Source organism: Microtus oregoni, unplaced genomic scaffold, assembly GCF_018167655.1.
Source record: "Microtus oregoni isolate MIOR12 unplaced genomic scaffold, Mior012 000028F_ref0000031, whole genome shotgun sequence".
In the NCBI taxonomy this organism is placed as follows: Eukaryota; Metazoa; Chordata; class Mammalia; order Rodentia; family Cricetidae; genus Microtus; species Microtus oregoni.
This window is the reverse complement of record NW_024543087.1, coordinates 20,942,231-20,962,614: the sequence shown is the minus strand read 5'-3', so window position 1 is coordinate 20,962,614 and position 20,384 is coordinate 20,942,231. Positions and strand designations below refer to the sequence as shown.

Genomic DNA, 20,384 nt, shown 5'->3' with positions numbered 1-20,384 from the left:
AAGTAAATCCAACCTGCTCAGTCTATTTGGTGTTTCTTGGGTGTACATGATTTCAGGACCGGCCATTTCTCCCACTCTCCTCATTCCTTAGTTGCCTATAGTTCTTTGCCTGTGGGTGGGGCCCTGTGAGATTTCCTCCATCTCTGTTAGCATGTTTCCTGGTGTTCTTGTTAGGTCTTGTTTAGGCAGCCATATTGTTGGGTGTCAAGGGTGAAGCTTCCCTTTCATTTCTAGGAGACAGCTTCCCAGTAGATTTCCTGGTCCTCCAACTCTTAGGATCAATCTCTCCATCCAGTGTTCTTGAATGTTCCCTGAGCCTTCAGGGCAAGAATTGTGTTGCAGGTTTATTCAGCGGGACTGAACAAGGCATGATCACATGTTCTCCACATTTTGACCAGTTGCAATTTGCCACAGTGGTGTCTATCTGTTACAGAGATGGGTTTCTTTGATGAGACAAGAGAACTACAGTTATCTGTGGGTATAAGAATAAATACTTAGAGTTCAGCTGCCTATCTTTACTTGCATGTAGCTCAGACTGGGAAAACTCAGCATGAATCCATAGGACACTGCCGACTTTCTCCCTGGCTGCTGGTCCTTTTGGGTCCCCTCTACCAGGGATGAGCATGGCAAATGCTGTGTGCACAAGTTGAATCCTGGGACTCACCACTGGTCTACCCACCACTGGCACACAAGTGCTGTCCCTTGATAGTATTTCCTGAGTTTTTTCTCCCCGCCCCTTGAGCAAGCCAAGCCTGCATCCCTATTCCTGGAATCTTTTGCATACTTTGCCCCTTTTCCTCTCTCATCTGGCTGCCATGGAGGCCCATGGGAAATGCAAATCAGTTCAGAGCCCCTGCAACACAGAAGCCTTCAATATTTATCCCTGGATACTGGGGAGAAGACCTCCATTCTTAGCATGCCACTCGGTTTTCCAGCCTGGTCCTCAGCCTCACCTATTCCTGCTGTCCCTTGCTTTGGACTTCAGCCAGAACGACACCAGGAAGCAGATGTAGCCTCCTTCCCTCTGTCTGTTCCTCCTAATCCTCCTTATTCTTAGGGTTTTGCAGAGCAGAGACAGTTACCTCTTCAGACAGGCGCTCCTGCTGTCCTGTGTGAACTGGGGCCCCTCTCCTGCCCGTGCACAGCTTTTATGCACAGTCACTCTGTAACACGCTTCTCTCCACTCTCTCCACAGAGAAGGAAAACACTTCCTGAAGTCAAGGGTTGGGAAGTCCAGCAGGCAGATCCTGGTGTTGCTGGTTTAAGGACATGGACGTGGAGACCTTGAATATTGGTGATAGGACATCCTTTTTCTGCTGTTCCCCACCAGAAGCTCAGTTTTACCCCAGGGATGACTTGTATGTGAAGCTCATTTATTTTTTTTTTTTGCATTCCTTTGCAGGGGGTTACTTTGTGGTCCAGCCAATAAGATTTAAGGCAAAGTCAGTCCTCTCTCTCTCTCTCTCTCTCTCTCTCTCTCTCTCTCTCTCTCTGTGTGTGTGTGTGTGTGTGTGTGTGTGTGTGTGTGTGTGTGAAGTTTGCTTCTCTGCTGTGAGCCGGGCTCCTTCCTGTTTTCCATCTTCCACTTCTTTTCTGAAATAAAGAGAGAAGGCTAGAGGAGGAGCTAGAGGAGCTAGTGACCATGAGCTAGCCTTAGTCATGGAAGTCACATACTAAGGAACCCTGAGGGAGTCCAGTCGTGACCCTCTGACTACCTACCAGCAAAACTCATGCAACAGGTCCAAAGGAAACTCCGTTTCCCCAAATCCTGGCGGGTAAACAAAAGTCAGCTACCCATTCCCCTTAAAACCCTGCTGCTTTGGCTATGCTCCCTCTTTTTTGCTCCCCCACCTCACCCACCTCGCTCTGGACTCTTCCAGTTGCCTCTGGCTGTTCTCTCTCTTCTCATATCTACAACAAAATCCTTCCCCCTAACCATACCGTGGAGCGGCCACTTCATCAGCTCGTGCACAGACAATAAGTTTCGCTGAAGCCACTGTGGTTGGATCTCCAGGGCATTTAGTCAAACCCTACTGATAACGTTTCTGAACACACATTTCCTTTGGAGCTGACACACTGGCCCTGATACCAGGCCGAGGGCAAAGTTAAAGGAGCAGGACAACATAAACACAGGAGAGGTGGATTCTCCTGGCGAGTCTGGTAGACGAGCATGGGGAAGGCCACATGCTGAGGAAGACTTTCTAACCACCAAGAGGCCCCCGCGTGAAAGAGATTTCTGTACTAGAGAAATAACTGTACAAGTGCTTGGGTCTAAAGAGATAGCTCTCAATAAAACGCCTGCCTTGCAAGTAGGAGGACACAAGTTCAATCCCAGACAGTCAAAGAAAATTTATAATCTCAGGGCTTGGGAGGCAGAGATAGGTGAACCCCTGGGGCTTTCTGCCCAGCACCCTCCCGCAACTCCAGGCCACTGAGTCCCCCTTTCAGAAACAAGATGGATGCTATCTGAGGAACAACACCTATGACTGTCCTTTGACCTCTACACCCCCTCCACTCCCACACAAAAATGCTTCATGGCTGGGATTTGGCATCAGGCAAAGCTGAGTTCCGGTTCTATTATGTCCTAGCTGTGTGGCCTTTGGTCCCTTTCTATTTGATCCCACTAGCATCCTTGCCTGTAAAGTCCAGACGGTCGAAACACCTTTCACTTAGATCTAAGAATTGGGGAGGTCCATGAAATCTCCAGAGCACCAGACACAACCCGCCATCGGTGTGACCACCTGTGCTCAGTGTACACTGAGTGTCACCTCCGTCTCCCAGCAGCTGTCTGCGTGTTCCACCTCACCAGGGACAGAATGGTAATCAAGCTTGCTGTGGGCCTGGAAAGCCGGGTCTGTGTGTACCTCTTTCTGCGGGGGAACAAAACAACTAGAAGCTGTCCACTGTCCAACGGTCTCTTGCATATTGCTGTGTCCTTGGCCGTAGGTACATAGGGAGAAGTTCCCAGAGCGCCAGGCCAGACAGGAATTGGAAAGGCATTTGGCCTTGGGTAGAAACGAGGCAGCATGCACCATCCTTCACCCAGCCTGTGTCCCCCCTATTGAGGGGCGTCTTTTTTTTTTTTTTTTTTTTTTTTTTTTTAATAATTTTTTTATTAAGAAAAGAAGAAAAAAAAACATAAACAAAAAACAAGTTTCCACCTCCTCCCAGCCTCCCATCTCCCTCCCCCTCCTCCCACCCTTCTCCCCCTCCTCCCACCTTCTACCCCTCCCCCCACTCCTCTCCCCCTCCCTCTCCAGTCCACAGAGCAGTCCAGGTTCCCTGCCCTGTGGCAAGTCCTAGGTCCTCCCCCCTCCGTCCATATCTAGGAAGGTGAACATCCAAACTGGCTAGGCTTCCACAAAGCCAGCACATTAAGTAGGATCAAAACCCCGTGCCATTGTCCTTGGTGTCTCATCAGCCCTCATTGTTCGTCATGTTCAGAGAGTCTGGCTTTATCCCATGCTTTTTCAGTCACAGTCCAGATGGCCTTGGTGAGCTCCCAGTAGATCAGCTCCACTGTCTCAGTGGGTGGGTGCACGCCTCGTGGTCCCGACTTCTTTGCTCATGTTCTCCCTCCTTCTGCTCCTCATTGGGACCTTGGGAGCTCAGTCCAGTGCTCCAGTGTGGGTCTCTGTCTCTGTCTCCATCCATCACCAGATGAAGGTTCTATGATGATATGCAAGATATTCGTCAGTATTGCTCTCGGATAGGGTCATTTCAGGTTCCCAGTCCTCAGCTACCCAAGGAACTAACTGGGAACCTCATGTTGGGCACTTGGGAGCCCCTCTAGGGTCAAATCTCTTGCTCACCCTAAAGTGGTTCCCTTAACTAAGAATTGTGGTTCCGTGCTCCCCTATCCACCTTTCCTTTATCCCAATTCTCCTGATTCCCCAAGTCCCCCCTCCTTCCCTTCTACCTTTTCTCTCCCCATCTCCCCTTACCCCCATCCCACCCCACCCCCAAAATCCTAATTTTCTCCCCGGCAATTGGGTCTACTTCCCTTAGCCAAGAGAATAACTATATGTTTTTCCTTGGGTTCACCTTCTTACTTAGCTTCTTTAGGTTCACCTATTGTAGACTCCGTGGCCCTAATTTATGGCTAGAAACCAATTATGAGCGAGTACATCCCATGTTCATCTTTTTGGGTCTGGGACACCTCACTCAGGATAGTGTTTTCTATTTCCATCCATTTGCCTGCAAAATTCGAGAAGTCATTGTTTTTTACCGCAGCGTAGTACTCTAGCGTGTATATATTCCATACTTTCTTCATCCATTCTTCCATTGGGGCAACATTGAATAAATGGGACCTACTTAAACTGAGAAGCTTCTGTAAAGCAAAGGACATAGTCAATAAGACACAAAGGCAACCTACTGATTGGGAGAAGATCTTCACCAACCCCACAACAGACAAAGGTCTGATCTCCAAAATATATAGAGAACTCAAGAAACTAGACTTTAAAATGCTAATTAACCCAATTATAAAATGGGGCACTGAACTGAACAGAGAATTCTCAGCAGAGGAAGTTCAAATGGCCAAAAGACACTTAAAGTCGTGCTCAACTTCCTTAGCAATCAGGGAAATGCAAATCAAAACAACTTTGAGATATCATCTTACACCTGTCAGAATGGCTAAAGTCAAAAACACCAAGGATAACCTTTGCTGGAGAGGCTGTGGAGGAACGGGTACCCTCATCCATTGCTGGTGGGAATGCCATCTTGTGCAACCACTGTGGAAGTCAGTGTTTCGGTTTCTCAGGAAATTCGGGATCAACTTACCCCTGGACCCAGCAATACCACTCCTGGGAATATACCCAAGAGATGCTCTATCATATGACAAAAGCATTTGTTCAACTATGTTCATAGCAGTATTATTTGTAATAGCCAGAACCTGAGGGGCGTCTTTTCCTGGGCTGGGCTGCAGCTGGAAGAGGTGGCTCTGCAGGGAACAATGGAATAGGGGGGCTGGAAAGATGCCTCCTCTGCCGAACTGCCTCAAGTGCTTTTGTTGGATCCTTTTTGGTTTTTCCCGGAAAAGGATCACCTTCTTTCTCTAAGATTCCAGTCCAGGAGGGGGAAAAACCTTGTTCACTCAGCCTACAGAGGAGGTCAGTGCGGGGGCAATTCCGTCAGACCAGCGCTTCCCTTTGTCCCAACCCCCAGCACTTCAGGCCAGACCCGCTGACACTCGACAGCGCCTGCAGTTTACCTTGGCTCGGTTCCATTGAGTTCGAGCCCAGCCCTGGGGCGGCCCCCACCTCTCCACCTTGTTACGCCTTCCCACCCTCCTCTGCAGCGCAAAGAGCAGTTTAAATATAAATCAGTCCTCAGCACAAACAGAGCTTGGGCGGCGAGTCTCAGAGCCATCACCGGAACCGAGGGCCCAGGTTTGCGGAGCGAGTGCTGACACGCAGAGCCCGGCTCTGGACAATCCCAAAAGCCGAGGAGACTCTTCGCTCCCTTCCTACAAGTGGAGACCCGCGACCCTCGGGTCCCTTTCAACTCTCCACCCCTTCCTTAGTTCCGTGCCCACCCTCTATCCCACCAAGTCCCCAGGTCTCTCCACTGGCCTGCAGCCTCCTTTCTCTTCCATCTGCGGTGACCCCTTCCTCGGGGGCCGCCATCTCCCCGCGAGCCAACTCCCTGACTGCGGGACATCCTGGGTAGTTAGGGCTCACCAGGTCGAGTCCTAGAGACTCTGGGCTTCCGCAGCCGCGACGACGTCAGGGCCCAAGACACCTGCCCGGGGGAAACGGCAGCGGCTGGGCGGGGGCTTGCAGCACCTCTGACACCCGGGGAAGAGAGGGAGGAGAGAGAGAGTGCGTTTCATCATCGCCGCCACTTATAAAAACTTCTGAGAGTTCACTCTCTTGCTCAGTCACCGAGTCGTGCTCCCCATTGCCTGGTTACTACCGCAGCAGCTTGAAGGTCCCAAGTCGCGCAGAACCTGTCCCCAGCCTGTCGTCACCGCCTGGGCCGGGCTAGGGGACTTTGCCTCTGTCGCGATGGGGCTCCTGCCCAAACTCGGAGCTCGCCAGGGCAGCGGCACCTCCTCTGTCCCAGCCAGACGCTGCTCCCGCTCGGTCTTCAGCAACATTAAGGTGAGTAGAATTCGGGGGAGGGGAGGAAGGGAACCAACCTAGTGCATCGATATGTCCAGTCCCTGAGCTCTGAGTACACCGGCCCTCTTCTCCGTGCCCGGTGCCACATCCTTGGGGCATGCCAGGGAGTGTGAAGGGGCGACTGCAGGGCGTTCGCTTGTTCTCTCTCTGTCTTCCCCCCACCCTGCCCCGTGTGCGTGATCGGGTGTGTATGGCACATGTAAGCTCACAGGCTCTCCTGGGGGATAAGAACCAGGATAGACGTGCCTTCACACAGAGGGAGCTGTACCGTTGTTCTTCCACGGAGAGAGAACACCTTCAGGGAAGTCTTTGGGGTCTCTGCTGTGGGCACGTTCTTCCTTAATGAGTGGACCCAGAGGACCCCCGTGGGCAGTAACAGGCTGTAGGCACGCTGAGATGCCGCAAGTCAGAGCACACTCACGTTGTCCTGGGTGGACGACAGAAGTCTGCACTCCTTGGCTGGGCTTCCCCACTTGCAGTTCTCCCAGACCAGCCAGCTTGCTACCTGGCTACAAAGCCCCCAGCAGTTTTGAGAAATCCCCAAACTCTTCTGGTTTGGAAATGGCCTCAAGCAAACAGCAGGCGCTCCAGGTTTATTAAGAAAGGTCACAGGAGGTGCCTGTGGCCTGAGAGTTATGGGAAATTAGGGAAGGAAAAACAAAACGGGGTGTTGGAAAGTGTTAGGATGAGAACGCCTTCTTTGATAGTGGTCAGAAGTGAGGTCCACTTTCTTACAGGTCTAGAAGGACCTAGAATGGTTGAATCCTCATTCATAGTATTTGGGGGGGGGAGGCTCCTGAAAAAAGCACCTCCTGGGAGCGCTAAACGACCCTGTGGAAAGTAAGAAGCAACAGAACCTACATCTAGGTACCTTGGGATCAGGCAAGAGTATGGTGCTGAGAGATTATTTCCCACAATCCTACCTTAGATGCAACAAGCGCTCCAAGTATGGGATGCCCATACCTCACATGGAAGGACTGGGGCACTGTGTGCAGTCTATGTGTGTCTAAGAGAGGGAGACTGAGAGGTCGGAGTGGATGCCACATCTTTACCACAGGGTGTTACTGGTAGAACAGGGGTTCCTTGCGGCGAGCCCTGCCTTGATTCTTTTCTCCACCACAGTTTTAAAAAGTTGCGTAGATTTCCCTCTTGGAATATTAATAACATGGAAAGCAGGAGATAACGGTAAACAATCCTCAGATCTCCGCTTGAGCCAGACCTGGATGGGAACAACATGTATTATTTTGGTTCTGCCAGTTTGGAGGGACTTGGGGAATTGTGGAGATTTTTTTTCATATTTTTAACTGAGGAATTAAGAGGAAAAGGCATGCGCCTGGGTTGGGTGGTCTCTAAGGAATGAGACTGTAGCAGGACTGGTGAGGGAGGACTCTGAGTTTCCCCAAGAAGGGTAGGAGAGATGGCTGGGCTAGGCTTCCTGACAGTGAGGGTGGCAAGGATGAGTGGGAGAGTTTGAGAATAATCCTGCAGTTACCCCTAATTCCTAAAATAATTGGCTGGCAGCTTTTTCTTTGAAAAAAAAATATAAAAAGAAGATTTTTAAAAAAATGTTTCACATGCCCGAGATTCAAGTCAGAGCCCTGGACCCAGGCCAGTTGGCCTCCCAAGGGAGTTAAGTGTTCTTATCTATCAGTTGAGAGTTTTTCTTGATTCTGTTAAAACATTTCCTTCCTTGACGGATAATGAGCCATGGATGGCAGGGAATTGGGAGAGAGCCCGTCTTGGCATCCCTATAAACTGAACCCAGTTACTCCATCAGACCCCGGGCACACCTGGAATGGAGAATCCCACCAGCTGAGCTTTTTCTTCTTGAGGAAGCTATGCCTGAGGCATCGCTATTTGAAGGGAGATTTCTTCCTCTTAATGACAGGTTGGATGACTGCCCTATACCTTCCCAGTAGGGAAAAGGTGATAACGTGAGGGAAGGTGACAAGGGACATCCAGCTCAGAGGCTGGTTTTGCTAGAATCTTTGTCACTGGGCTGGATGATCCAAGAGTCATGTTGTTGTAAACCCATGCTCCACATGGTTCAGGAGTGGGGGTGAAATCTGAGGACAAGATCCATGGCCCATCCCAGCCACTCACTTCCTGGGTCATGCAGGAAACATGGCTCTCCTTTCTTGGGGCCTCTGGGGTCCCTTCTGGAAAATGTGGGTGCCATGAACAGTTCCCACCCTTGCATCTCAGTAAAGAATTACGTGGGGTAAGAGGAGAAAGGCTCTTCCCAGAGTGAGCGCCAAGTGAGATAAGTTTATAGACAAAGTCCATGAACAGGACTGTGTATTCCAGTGTTATCTAGGAGTTCTTGTTTCAATGCTGGCCCAGTATACATGAAGCCTTGGGTTCCAGCCTCAGCACCACATTGTGGACCCTGTGCAGGTTCAAGCCAGATGGGGTCCCAGAGCCGAGAAGGGAGAGTGGGCCCCACCTCTAGCCAAGATGCTATTTACAATTGATACGTGCCAGCAAAGGGAGAACCAGTGTTCTTCAATGGAGCATCACTGGGAACACCAGCCATACTTCTGGGCAGACCCCGTGTCCGGGAGTAGCTGGCCAAGACAAAGTGGACTCCATGATTTTTTTTGCTTATTTATTTTTTGTGGGTTTTTTTTTGTTTAGTTTGGGCATTTGTTTTGGTTTATTGCTTTTTGTTTGTTTTGATTTTTGTTTTCAAGTTTGTGTGTGTGTGTGTGTTTTAAAGATAGAGAGGCAGAAAGAATATAAAGTTGGGTGGGTAGGAAGGTGGGGAGGAACTGAAAGGGGTGGAGAGGAAATATGATCAAAAGATATTGTACAAAAATATAACATAAAATAAATCTTTAATACTGTTTAAAAGTTAAGTAAAAACAAAACACATAATAAAAATAAGAAAAAACTGGGCATGGTGGTCCTGTAATCCCAGCATTCAGAAAATAAAGGCAGGGGGATTAGAAACTCAAGGTCCTCATTGACTACATAGTGAGTCTAAGGCAGCCTGGGCTACATGAGATCTGTGTCCAAAATCTCACTTATTTCATAATGCACAGTTATTAGTTAACAACTACAGTTAATATTAATCATAATACCCATAATAATAGCAGCAACTATTAATAGCTAACAGTAATTGATTCTATGAATGGACAGACTTTGAGAATTGTGTGCCCACATTCCATCTGTTTTACAATTCTATCAGGTGGATAGTATTATCAGTCTCATTGATGAGGAAATCAGGGCCTCACAGAACCAGGAAGGGAGACAGGGAGAGAAACGAGGCAGGAGAAGCCGGAGAAGCCATAGAGCAGAAAATTGTTCTATCCAGCCCCTCGTCAGTATCTTGCCTTCCGCTCCAGATCTGAAAGTGGCAACAACACAGCCATCAGCTAACAGTACTTTCTCCAGGTCTGGGAGACATCCAGGAGGAGGTACAGTGGGTATCCAGACAGACACCCTCAATACCGATCAGCTCCTACCTCTTCGCCCTTTATAATGCTCAGTGAAAGAGACTTGCAACTCTTAGAGGAATGTTTGTATTGTGTGTGTGTGTGTATGTATATATGTATACAAAAGTGGACACATGTGCACAGATATATAGAGATCAATGAACAAACTACAGTATCATCCTCAGGACCACCTATCTCCCTTGAGAAAGGGTCTTAACTATCCTGAAGCTCACTGCTTAGGTTTGGTTGGCTGGATCCCCAGGGCAGCTCTGGTCTCTACCTAGTATTAGGATCAACAGCACCCTGACCTTGGGCAATGACATTCTTACATAGGTGCTAAGTACGGAGATGGGTTCCTTCCTATTAGAAGACAAGAGGCTTATAGGTTGGGCTGTGGTCTTATCCCTTGGGAAGTGTTCTGTTTCTGTTGTTTGTTTGTTTTGTGGTGCTGTGGGCTGAATCCAGAGCCACTTACAAGAAAGCATTCTCCCACTGAGCTACCTTCTCAGCCCTTCTGGGTGAATTTTCACAGCTCCTCCTGCAGGAGGTATCTCCCAAGATCTTGTTTGCAAGATTCTTAGGAAACCGGGAGCCACGCAGACAAGGCTGTCAACTGCCTTAGTACAACCCCAGGACTCCAAGTTAAAAGCAGGCTCCCTCGGAGATCTTGGGGTAGGACAACTTTCGTGCAGACAGAGCTCTCTAAAGTGAAACACCCCTTTGGAGCTAAGTCAAGGTTATCTTATAGGGGGAGCCGTCTGCTGGTGATGGCTGCCAAACTTGAGGAAAAGCAACACCTATTAGGGGATGGAGGGGCACCCAGTGGAAGAACAGTGGGAAGAGAGGATAAAAGGGCCAACCTTATGGCTTGCTTTGAGCTGACTGGGAGCACTAGTCTGGGGGAAACTATCTTGTTCTTGTCTGAGTCTGTAACTTCTGAGGCCTTGGACCCCCAAATGGTGGGGAGGCATCTTGAGCATCGCTTCTTGGTTTTCAGAATCTAGGACAGCATGCCAGTAATCCAGCCCATCCCCAGGAAAACACTCCCAAGGGACTCCCTGCACCAAAGAACAGCAAAAGAAGATGGGAAGATGTACCCACTTCCCTCCAGGGGGCGCATTTCTCTAGCAGTCAAAGAAGTGTTCTCTTCTCAGAATGCCATCTTGGCAAGTTTAGAAGGCAAGGGTAGGGAGAAGAAAGGATGAGGATTGGTGGCTTCCTGGGTAATAGGACACTGGGATCCTCTCTGGGATGATACTCAAAGCCCTCCATAGCTTTTCTCTTCCCAACACAGAACAAATGAGAACAAGTCACATTTCTGCAGTTAATCTTTCCTGACTTTGTGACATGGCTATCCTTTTTCCATGCTAGGAGAGCCAGCCTGGGCTGTTGGGATGAGGGGCAGGCTTCTCCTCACCTTCTCTTGTCTCACGGTGTCATCTGTTACGGTGTTTATAGGGGACGGTCAGAGGCCTCTGACCCCCATATCCCATTCCCCCTCTTCCCTCCCTTGCTTGCTTTCTTCCACACCATGGTTTTAACCACATCCCTCCAGCCTCTCTATCTGTAGAGGCACTGGCTATATATGTCTGTTATGTGCCCAGTCCCCAGGGCAGGGATGGAGAGGAACATGGAAGACTCAGGCTAGGAAGAATCCTGGACCCTCAGTGAGACCCTAGGAGATTGTTCTCTGTTATTCTTAGTCTATCCAGAGATTCTACCCTCGTTTTCTCAAGGAATGCTGAAAAGAAACGGTGTTGTGAGTTTGCCCTTGTTCGTGCCCACAGGACCTATGCAAGGGCTGTCACTAGGGGACCGGGGCTCTCTCTCAGTGGCTCCATGAGAAAGTCACCTGTGTTGCTAGTACCAGACACGACCTGATTTGTTTGAGAGTCTTTTAGAAAACTGTATTCAGTTTAAAACGATGACGGGTTCCTAGCAAAGCTGACCTTAGAGGTCCTGTGTCTCCTTCACCTACTTTCTCTCAGGGTTCCATGCTGCCTAACAATGGTAATTCCAAGGGCTATCAAAAGCAGGAAATTGACATTGCTATCTCGTGCACTTACAACACGGTCTGGTACTGTTATCACACGCAGGTTTGTGCAGACGCCGCCCACCCGAGGATACAGGAGTGTTTCACCACCCACCACACACAACTCGCCATGCCAGCTTGTTGGCCGTCTCATCCTCTCACCACTTGCCCCTAACCCCTAGCCTCGACCCAGTCTCTGTCTCTAGGAATGCATGATTTCAAGGATCTTACGTGAATGGGATCATGTAACAGGTGACCTTTGGAAACCCAACTGCTTGTGTTCAGGATAATGTACTTGAGTTCCATTCCATCTAAAGAGCTGCATGTCTCAAGAGTTGGTTCTTTTCTATAGCCAGGTGTGGATGTACTATGCATCGCTGGCACACTGTTCACTTACTGACGGGCTTCTGGCTTATTTCCCATTTGGGACTATTTCAGATAAATCTGCAAGAGTGATTGGGCACAGGCTTTTGTGTGGTCATAGCTCATAATTTCTCTAGGGCTAATGCCACGGTGTGTTGCTGGGTGTTGTGGGTGTTGTGCAGGGATACTTTTAAAAAGGAACTTCCCAGCTATTTCCTGGAATGGTTATCTCGCCTTACACTTGTTTTGGCTGCTTGACCGCATTTGAGATTGTCACTCGCTTTTGTAAAAATTCTAATAGATGTGCAGGGGCTTCTCACTGTGTCCTAATTTGTGTTTTCCTCATCGCTGGCGGGATCAAGACTGAACCGCTCTTCATGTGTTTGTTGGCCGTACATGTTGTCATTTTCCTTTAGTGTTATGTAGTTTTAAGAGTTCTTCGTGTACGCCAGCTACAAAATGTTTGTCGGGTATTTGGTTAGCAAATTTTGTCTTTGAATCTATAGGTTTGCTTTTTAAAAATCATTTGAAATCATTTTATAGAGAAAATCCTTAATTTTGATGAATTCCAATTATCCATCTCTCTGTATGTTTTTGTGTGTACGCCTGCTCAACTGTGGGCATTAGCCCTCATCTTCCACATTACTTGAGATAGGATTTCTTGCTCACTACTGTAGACAACCCCAGCCTTTGTTTGCTTCTGTTAGTCTTGTGTAGACCAGGCTGCCCTCAACTCACTGTGTAGCCAAGGCTGGCCTGGAACTCCCCTTCCTCTTGATTCAATCTCTAAGTTGCTTAGGTAACAAGTGTGTGTTGCCATGTCTGGCTTACAGTGTTCTGGATGCTTCTTTGTGTGCTATATTCAAGAACCCTTCATTGAATCATCATTTTTTGGCGTTTTTCTTCCCTATACCTTCTCATAAAAGTCTTTAAAAAGCTTTTTGTTTTGTTTTGTTTCTTACTTTAAAATTTTTTTTTGCATTTAAATATAATCCATTTTGAGTTGAGCTCTCTGTGGATTCGAAGATTGAGTCAAGGTCTTGTTTTCCTTACCTCTCGCTGCCCTTGCACCATGTCTCTCCTCTCCTAAACGGTCTCTGTCCAAAGCCGGTTGGCTGTTGTCCTCCTCTGGGTCCTACTGGCTCTCCATTCAGTGTCTCTTTTGTGCGTGTGTCTGCCGCTCTTGCCGGGCCAGCCACTGCCTGGTCGTTGCGGCTGTAGAGTGAGGTTTGAGGTGGGAAGGGCTTGCTGTCATCCTGTGGTGGTGTAGTTACCAAACTTGATAACTTACAGAGTTTCTCTTGCCCTTCATCTTTGAGGATGATTTCAGGGCAGGTTTCAAGCTCGCTGCTGGTAATGGGGATGAGATCTCATGCGCTTCTGTCTCCATTTTGTCTTCTGACCTCAGCTGATTGATGTCTTTCCCCATTGGACTTTAAGATCTGTGCTTCTAAATTCTTTCCTCTGGGAGTGGGAGATGGCTCAGACTGCCATGCAAGCATATCCCCAAAACCCATGTAAAAATCTTGGAGCAGTGGCACAGACTTATAATTTCACTGTGGAGAGGGCAGAGACGGAAGGATTTCTGAGGCTCACTGGCCAGCCAACCCAGCTGAATCCCTAAGTTCCAGGTTCAGTGAGAGTCCCTGTCTAAAATCGAAGGCGGAGAGAGACTGAAAAGACACAACCTCCAGCCTCCACATCTACATGTATGTGCTCTTGCACACGTGTTCCCAGACACGTACCCACACATAAATAAAAATTCCTTTAGAATCCTAATGACATCCCTGAAGAGAGGTGTCAACACCTCCTTCTCACAGCTGAGGAAAAGGGGAACCATGCATAGCTGCATGCCGAATAACGGGCAAAGCAGAAATTCCCACCAGCATCTCCCTCCCAGTCCACTTCTTCCTGTGGCCATGGAAGGATTCTGACTTCTAGATTCTTTTGTCTGGGACCATGAGGCTTGGGCTCAGTGGTCTCAGGGTTGTTTCCCCAGCCTCAGATTCTCATCTCATGCTGGCAGTTGCTGATTGAGATGAGACTAGGAGCGGAACCGGTTAGATCTGCGCTATGCTTGGAGACCTGTTAGGAAGCCGGTGGGAACAACCAGATTCTTCCATCAATCCCTGCTCACTTGGCTCTGAGGACCTTGAGTCCGCCTTACTGTTGGAAGTTGATTAGATTTTTTCAGGAATGAAGAGTGAAACCAAGGCAGAACTGGGGGTGAGGGATGGACTGATACTGTGGGGGTGTGGGAAGTCCCCTTCCTGAGCTGGCCTTCCCAGACTCTTTGTATTCTGGGTAGTGAAGCTCAGCAGAATTTCCAAGAGGCTCAGCCACACCCAAGGGTGAAATGAGGAGAGGGAGCCTGAGGGCTTGTGAGGAGACAATGGGACACTCAATAAGATCAGTATTGGGTGCTAACTGCTTTCTACTATGAGGGATACCACAGACTCTTCCCTCCTTAGAGGTTTAATGATTGTTGGGGTTCTAGAGGAGCCTGGAAAGTTGCTTATATCCAGAGGACCATTGCACCTGATTTCCCTGGGATATGGGCTAGCCTAGAGCACCAAGAGTCTTGGTTAGGACACAGAGGTCCTCAGAAGGGACCAACACAGAGCTCCTATTTGTCAAATGCCCCATCTCAAGGCCATGGGTTCTACACAGAGTAAATGGGTTTCCACACCTGGGTAGGACTAGAGGACAATGTAGCTGAGGATATAGCTAGCTCAGAGAGGTACATTTCTTTGATACATATCCTTTTTTCCCCTTAAAATCAAGTGAATTTGGGGCTGGAGAGATGGCTCAGAGGTTAAGAGCATTGCCTGCTCTTCCAAAGGTCCTGAGTTCAATTCCCAGCAACCACATGGTGGCTCACAACCATCTGTAATGAAATCTGGCCTGCAGGCATACACACAGAGAGAATATTGTATACATAATAAATAAATAAATATTTTTTTAAAAAATCAAGCGAATTTTATATTTTGTTCCACAGTTATCTATTTCTGCAAGTTTGTTCTTGATTCCCAAATCTTGTAGTAACATCAACAGCCCAGGGAGTTGCTTTGTGTCTCAAATGCAGGACCCAAGACGAAGCCCACCACATTTGAGAAACATGACCCAGATAGACATCAGGTGAGAGCTACTTTATCCGGCTAGCTCACCTCGTCAGCTGCTTGGATGCTGAGATAAGGATTCTAGACCATTTAAAAGGGATAGGGATGTGGGTCAGAAAACTCTTAAACTCAGCCCTGTGGGACACTCCAAAAGAGGAGCCAGTTACAGAATCTGTTAGAACCCTGGGTTTGGGGATAGGGACATATTGGTAGACTGCTACCAATATCTATCAGCAGAGATAGCAGGTTTTCCTGGGGTCTTTAGTTGCCAAACAGATCCCTAGACAAATTTTAACCAACCACCTTCTTACTCAGCTTTGTAAATCATTCTTCACTTGGGCCTTGGGACCTTCTCTTTTTCTTAAATTTCCTGTTTTTCTTTGGTTCACAATGTAGGTTGAGGCAACAGTTAGGAGGTGAGCAAGGAGTCTGTAGTTGACTGATTGTGGGTGAGACCCTTTCTAGCTAGGTATTGCTATTCTGTCTGCCTCTCCAAGAGGCTCCCACGTTTCTGAGATGAATGTCCTGGTTCCCAGGCTGAACCACTGCTTCCATTTGCCCTAGGACTCAGGATTTTCAGTTTTAAACCTGGAAATGTTATAGGGAAGTTGAAATGAGTAAGTTGACTCACTGGCTCCCATGCTAGGATAGTTTACAAAATCAAGTTTCTACCCTCTGTCTTTGGGGGTACTGTATGTAGTGAGGAGGGCACAGATTATGTTCCTGGATAGAAATGAACTTTGGGGGTTCATGGAAGCTTCCAGAGAGCAGCTTACTGGTGGACCAGCTTGCACAGTGGCAAGGCTCATTAGTCTCTCTCATTTATGAGTGAAAACCCTTCTCCCCACTTCCAACATCCACTGTGGATCATGGCTGGTTCATTGTATAGAATCCGTCCAAATTAGATGGGATGAGCTACAGAAAGATGAGGCTCCCTGGTCTGGGGGATTATAGAATTTTAGAATTGACTGTGATGTGCAAACTCATTTCCTCAAAGATGCAGAAATCCACTGATGTCATTGTCCATGTAGTTTCAAAGATGAGGACCTCAGTGTATCACCAGGTGAGCCCTGCGGATGTTAGCACCCCAGCCTTATCTGGTCCATGCTGAGCTAAACTCGATCCCTGCTCTTCCATGTCTCTGCTCTGCAGAAGCCCCTCCACTCTTGGTCAGTCACCTCCTAGCAAATCATGACCCCATTTAGCCTGTTCTATCTTGCTTTCCTGATAAAAGCAACTTAGGGAGCAAAATGGTTTATTTTGTCTTATACGTTAGGTCCTAATCCATCTCTAAGGGAAGTCAGAACAGGAACTAAAGGCAGGGATCATGGAGCAACGTTGCTTGCTAGTTTGCTTTCTGGTTCATGCACAGGCTAGCTTTCACCTACAGTCCAGGCCTATTTGCCTTGGGATGGCACCACTCACTTAGGTAAGGCCCTCCCGTGCCAATCATCAGTTAAGACAATCCCTCTCAGACATGCCCACAGGACAGTCTGATTTGGGTAATCTCTCAATGGAGACTCCTTCAAATGACTCTAGGCTCTGTCAAGTTTATAGCTGAAGCTAACAAGACATAACCTATGTATATATTTAATGCATAAGTATGTAAAATTTATAGGGAGTGGGGTGGAATTATTCATACCTGTTTGGCTGTCTTATTTGTATTATAGTTCAGTTTAATTAAGTTTCACTTTTGCTTTTCTTGCGGGGGGGGGACAGAATCTTGCCCTGTGGCCCAGAGTTGAATAAGACAGCTAGCCTGTGAACAAGGCAGAGAACAAACAAGCAAGAGTATTCCTCCATGATTCCTGTCCTTAGTTCCTGCCCTGACTTCCCTTAATGTTAGCTTATGACCTGATGATATAAGGTAAACAAAACCAGGGAAAGATTCACTCATTAAATCAGGTGTACCTTGAACTTGCAGTAATGCTCCTGCCTCTGCCTTCTAAGTGTGGTTATTATGTACATGAGCCACTCTGCCTGGCTTTGATTATCTTTAAATCAGAGTCTTGCCCTTAATTCCAACACGTTCTTAGTAGTAATAACAAAATTCCTTCACACAATCACACACAAAAGCATATCCATGTTATTAGGACCATGTGTATGGTGAGCCATATAAAAATGGACAGCGGTGACTATAATTATCAATATATTTTAGGCTTCCTGTATGGGAACACACCCGCTGTGTACGAGTTCAGTGAACATATGTGGATGAGACTAGGTCCTTCCAGAACTTTGCTGTGAAGTTCAAACCATGACTTCACATTTTACCGTGGAGGAAATTGGGAGGTGGCCTGTAGGGAATGTCACTTACACAGGTTTGGAGCTGGAACTAGGGCTCTCTGGGGGGATGCTGTCTGGAGATTTTTCTTCCCCTCCACAGATGGTCTGTACTTCATGTATCTCCTGTAGTTTCTCCCAGAGCTGTGCTACATCATGGCTTCCAACCAGAGGTACCGAGATGTTGCTGTTTCCTAAGCTGGGTTTGCCAATGTCCTTGAACTCTTTGGATGTATGTTCCTTCTTCTCTCATCGTGAACGGAGACCCACATTCCAGGGGTATAGTACCCTTAAATCTGGTGTAGACAAGGGATTATATCATGGCTTAAAAAAAAAAAAACAAAACTCACTTGATTTCTAAAAGAAAGTATTAATGGAAACCTAGTCCATCCCACAGTGTCTTAGCATACAGCTCATCCGCTTAGAAACTCCGACTGAGGGAAGGGCCAATCAAGTCACTGGAGAGTCCATGACTAAACCACAAGATGTCTGTGGAATCTTTGCAAATCTTTCGTGTGTATGTGTGATGTTGGGAATTGAACTACAAATCAATGTTAAAGTTTTAAAATTAAATCAACCATTGCGAGGAGCTTGTTCTCCGATGTTAAGTAAAACGAGGTAGGATGGAGAACTGTATTAAAGGGATGGATGTTTCTGAGAGAAAACACAGAGCAAGGCAGCTCTAAGAAAGGCACACTTTAGGCAGCAATGGTTCTGGGGGGGGGGCAACTATCAACAGTTTCACTTTGTTCTTTGTGACTTTCTGTGTTCTCTATTGTTCTACGACAAACATGTCCTATGTTTATGCTTAGATGAAACTAACAACTCCAAACCCTAAAGCGTGTAGTGGTATCCACCCTCCCTTGCCAGGTGCACCAAGACATTGTACCAGTGGTATGTGGGGGGGAAAGCAATGGAGGACAGAGTGTTGCTTTTCCAGGGCTCTGAGAGTGGACCAAGGATGCGGCAGGGTTGCAGTGAGAGGGATGGGGAGGTCCTGTAGGGTGGCTGTAATTCCCATCGCATCTTTACGCCTAGGACTGCATTCCAGTCTCGCTGCTTTCCCAGAGACGGAGGCAAAGTCAGATGGATAACAATACTTGAAGCCTTAAAGAGTGGCAAGAATGTGGAACATTCTCCTTTCTGGGAAGACGGGAGGCAGGTCTATCCAGGAAGCCCTCCCTGCTCTTCTGGCGTGCCCCCCCCCACACACCAGGGGCTGGCTCAGAGTTTAGGAATCTGGCCCCAAGGGTTGACGGAACTTCCTACAGAGATGAGTGTATGTGATCAGCTGAGGCCCTGTAGGAAGAGCAGCCCAAGGGTGAGACAGTAAGAACAGAAGCCACCCTGGATCTGCTGAACACTAATTGGAGGAATGATCCTGCTTCGGGGGGCTGATATCTGGGAAGATGTGGAAACCATCTCTGAGCGGACTTGCCCAGAGTCACTTTAGTGAACCTGGATTGCTGCTCTGCCCCACATTGTCTGCAGGGCTGGACTCTGTTCAAGCAGCAGTGACCTCTGACCCTCTGAGGCCAAAAAGTGGCGATGTTCATTTATTCAGTCATGTTTAGGTATGAGTGTGAGAGAGAGAGGGAGAGAGAGAGAGAGAGAGAGAGAGAGAGAGAGAGAGAGAGAGAATTGTTTGTTTGTTTGTTTGGTTTTTGTTTGGTTTTTAGACAGGGTCTCTCACCAGCCTTGAACTCATTAAGCAGTCTACCCTGGATGGCCAGATAGCCTCAAAGGTCTGCTTCCTCGGTGACAGGATTACAGGTGCACAAAAACCTGCCCAGCTTCTTTTTACACTGGTTCTGGGGATCAAACCAAGGTCCTCACACTCACAAGGCAAGCAGTTTGTTGAGTCATCCCCCCATCTTCATCATCTTCATCACTTACCATCAACCGTGAGCAATCCAGTGAAGGACAAAAGCAGAAGGGAGCGCCTGTCCTCCAGGCAGACAGACGGACAGACAGACAGACAGTGCACAGTTAGGCCAAGAATCGCAAAGTCTCAATGTCACGCGTCATATAAGTAGGGGAGAAAGCTGACTGTTACCAAGGAGAATAAGGTGATAAATAAGGTGGAGTCTCCTCTACATACCTGGGTCACAGACCATGAACTTTAATGTCATCCTCACTGCCCTCCCATGGAGTGACTGAATGTCAAACACAGCTAGGAAAGAGACAAACAAGGTCTCTGCCTCCCAAAGGCTGGGTAGAAGGCATAAGATGGACCATAATGAGCTCTAGGGAAAAGTGGCTTCCATCAACAACACAGGTCCATGGAGCACGGAATCCGTCTTACTGCAAATACATAGAGGTGCTTTGTAAAAGATGCAGAAGAACCAGAACTCTTATGCTGTTGATGGGACTGTGAGCTGGTCCAGCCATCATAGAACATAGTATGGTGATCCCTCAAAGAGTTAAAAATAAAATCACCACATGATTTAGTGATTCTGTCTCTGGGTAGATATGATGGTTCATCTTAAATGTCAGCTTGCCACAAGCTAGAATGACCGGAGGAAGAGGTTTCAGCTAGGGAATTAACTAGATCAGGCTGGTCTGTGGGGGATTGTCTTGATGGATAATTAATATGGGAGGGCCTAGCCTACTTTGAGTAGCACCGGGTAGTCCTAGATAGCACTTGGCAGCTAATCCTAAACTAAGAAAGCTAGCTGAGCATCAAGCCTACCTGTGAGTCAACAAGCAGCATCCTTCATTGTCCCTCCTTGTTTCTGTGACTGTGAAGTGGGATCCTTAGTCAGAAGCAATGCTGTATACAATAGCAACCAGGTCTGCTTTGACTTACCTCTATGCTGGGCTGTGGCCTGGAACTGTAAGCTGAATAAATCCTTTTCTCTCTTTGCTTTAGGTCCAGGTACTTAATCCTCGCAACAAAAATGAAGCTAGGGCAGTACACAGGCAAAGGAACAGAAAGTAGGGTCTCAACGTGATATTTAAACATCCGTGATCAGAGCAGCCTTAAGGTAGAAGCAGCCCAGGTCTCCACCAATGTATAAGTGAAGAAGCA

The 20,384-nt window shown here is 47.7% G+C and overlaps 1 protein-coding gene across 1 annotated transcript in view; it reads left to right on the top strand.

Moving 5' to 3' along the window:
* Positions 1 to 5,375: 5,375 nt before the first annotated feature.
* Slco2a1 (solute carrier organic anion transporter family member 2A1) overlaps positions 5,376 to 20,384 on the top strand; it is a 76,516-nt gene continuing 61,507 nt past the window's right edge. The window contains exon 1 of the mRNA XM_041677519.1: positions 5,376 to 6,101. Coding sequence (XP_041533453.1) covers positions 6,006 to 6,101 — 96 coding nt within the window. The 5' untranslated portion in view covers positions 5,376 to 6,005. The remainder of the gene's footprint in view (positions 6,102 to 20,384) is intronic.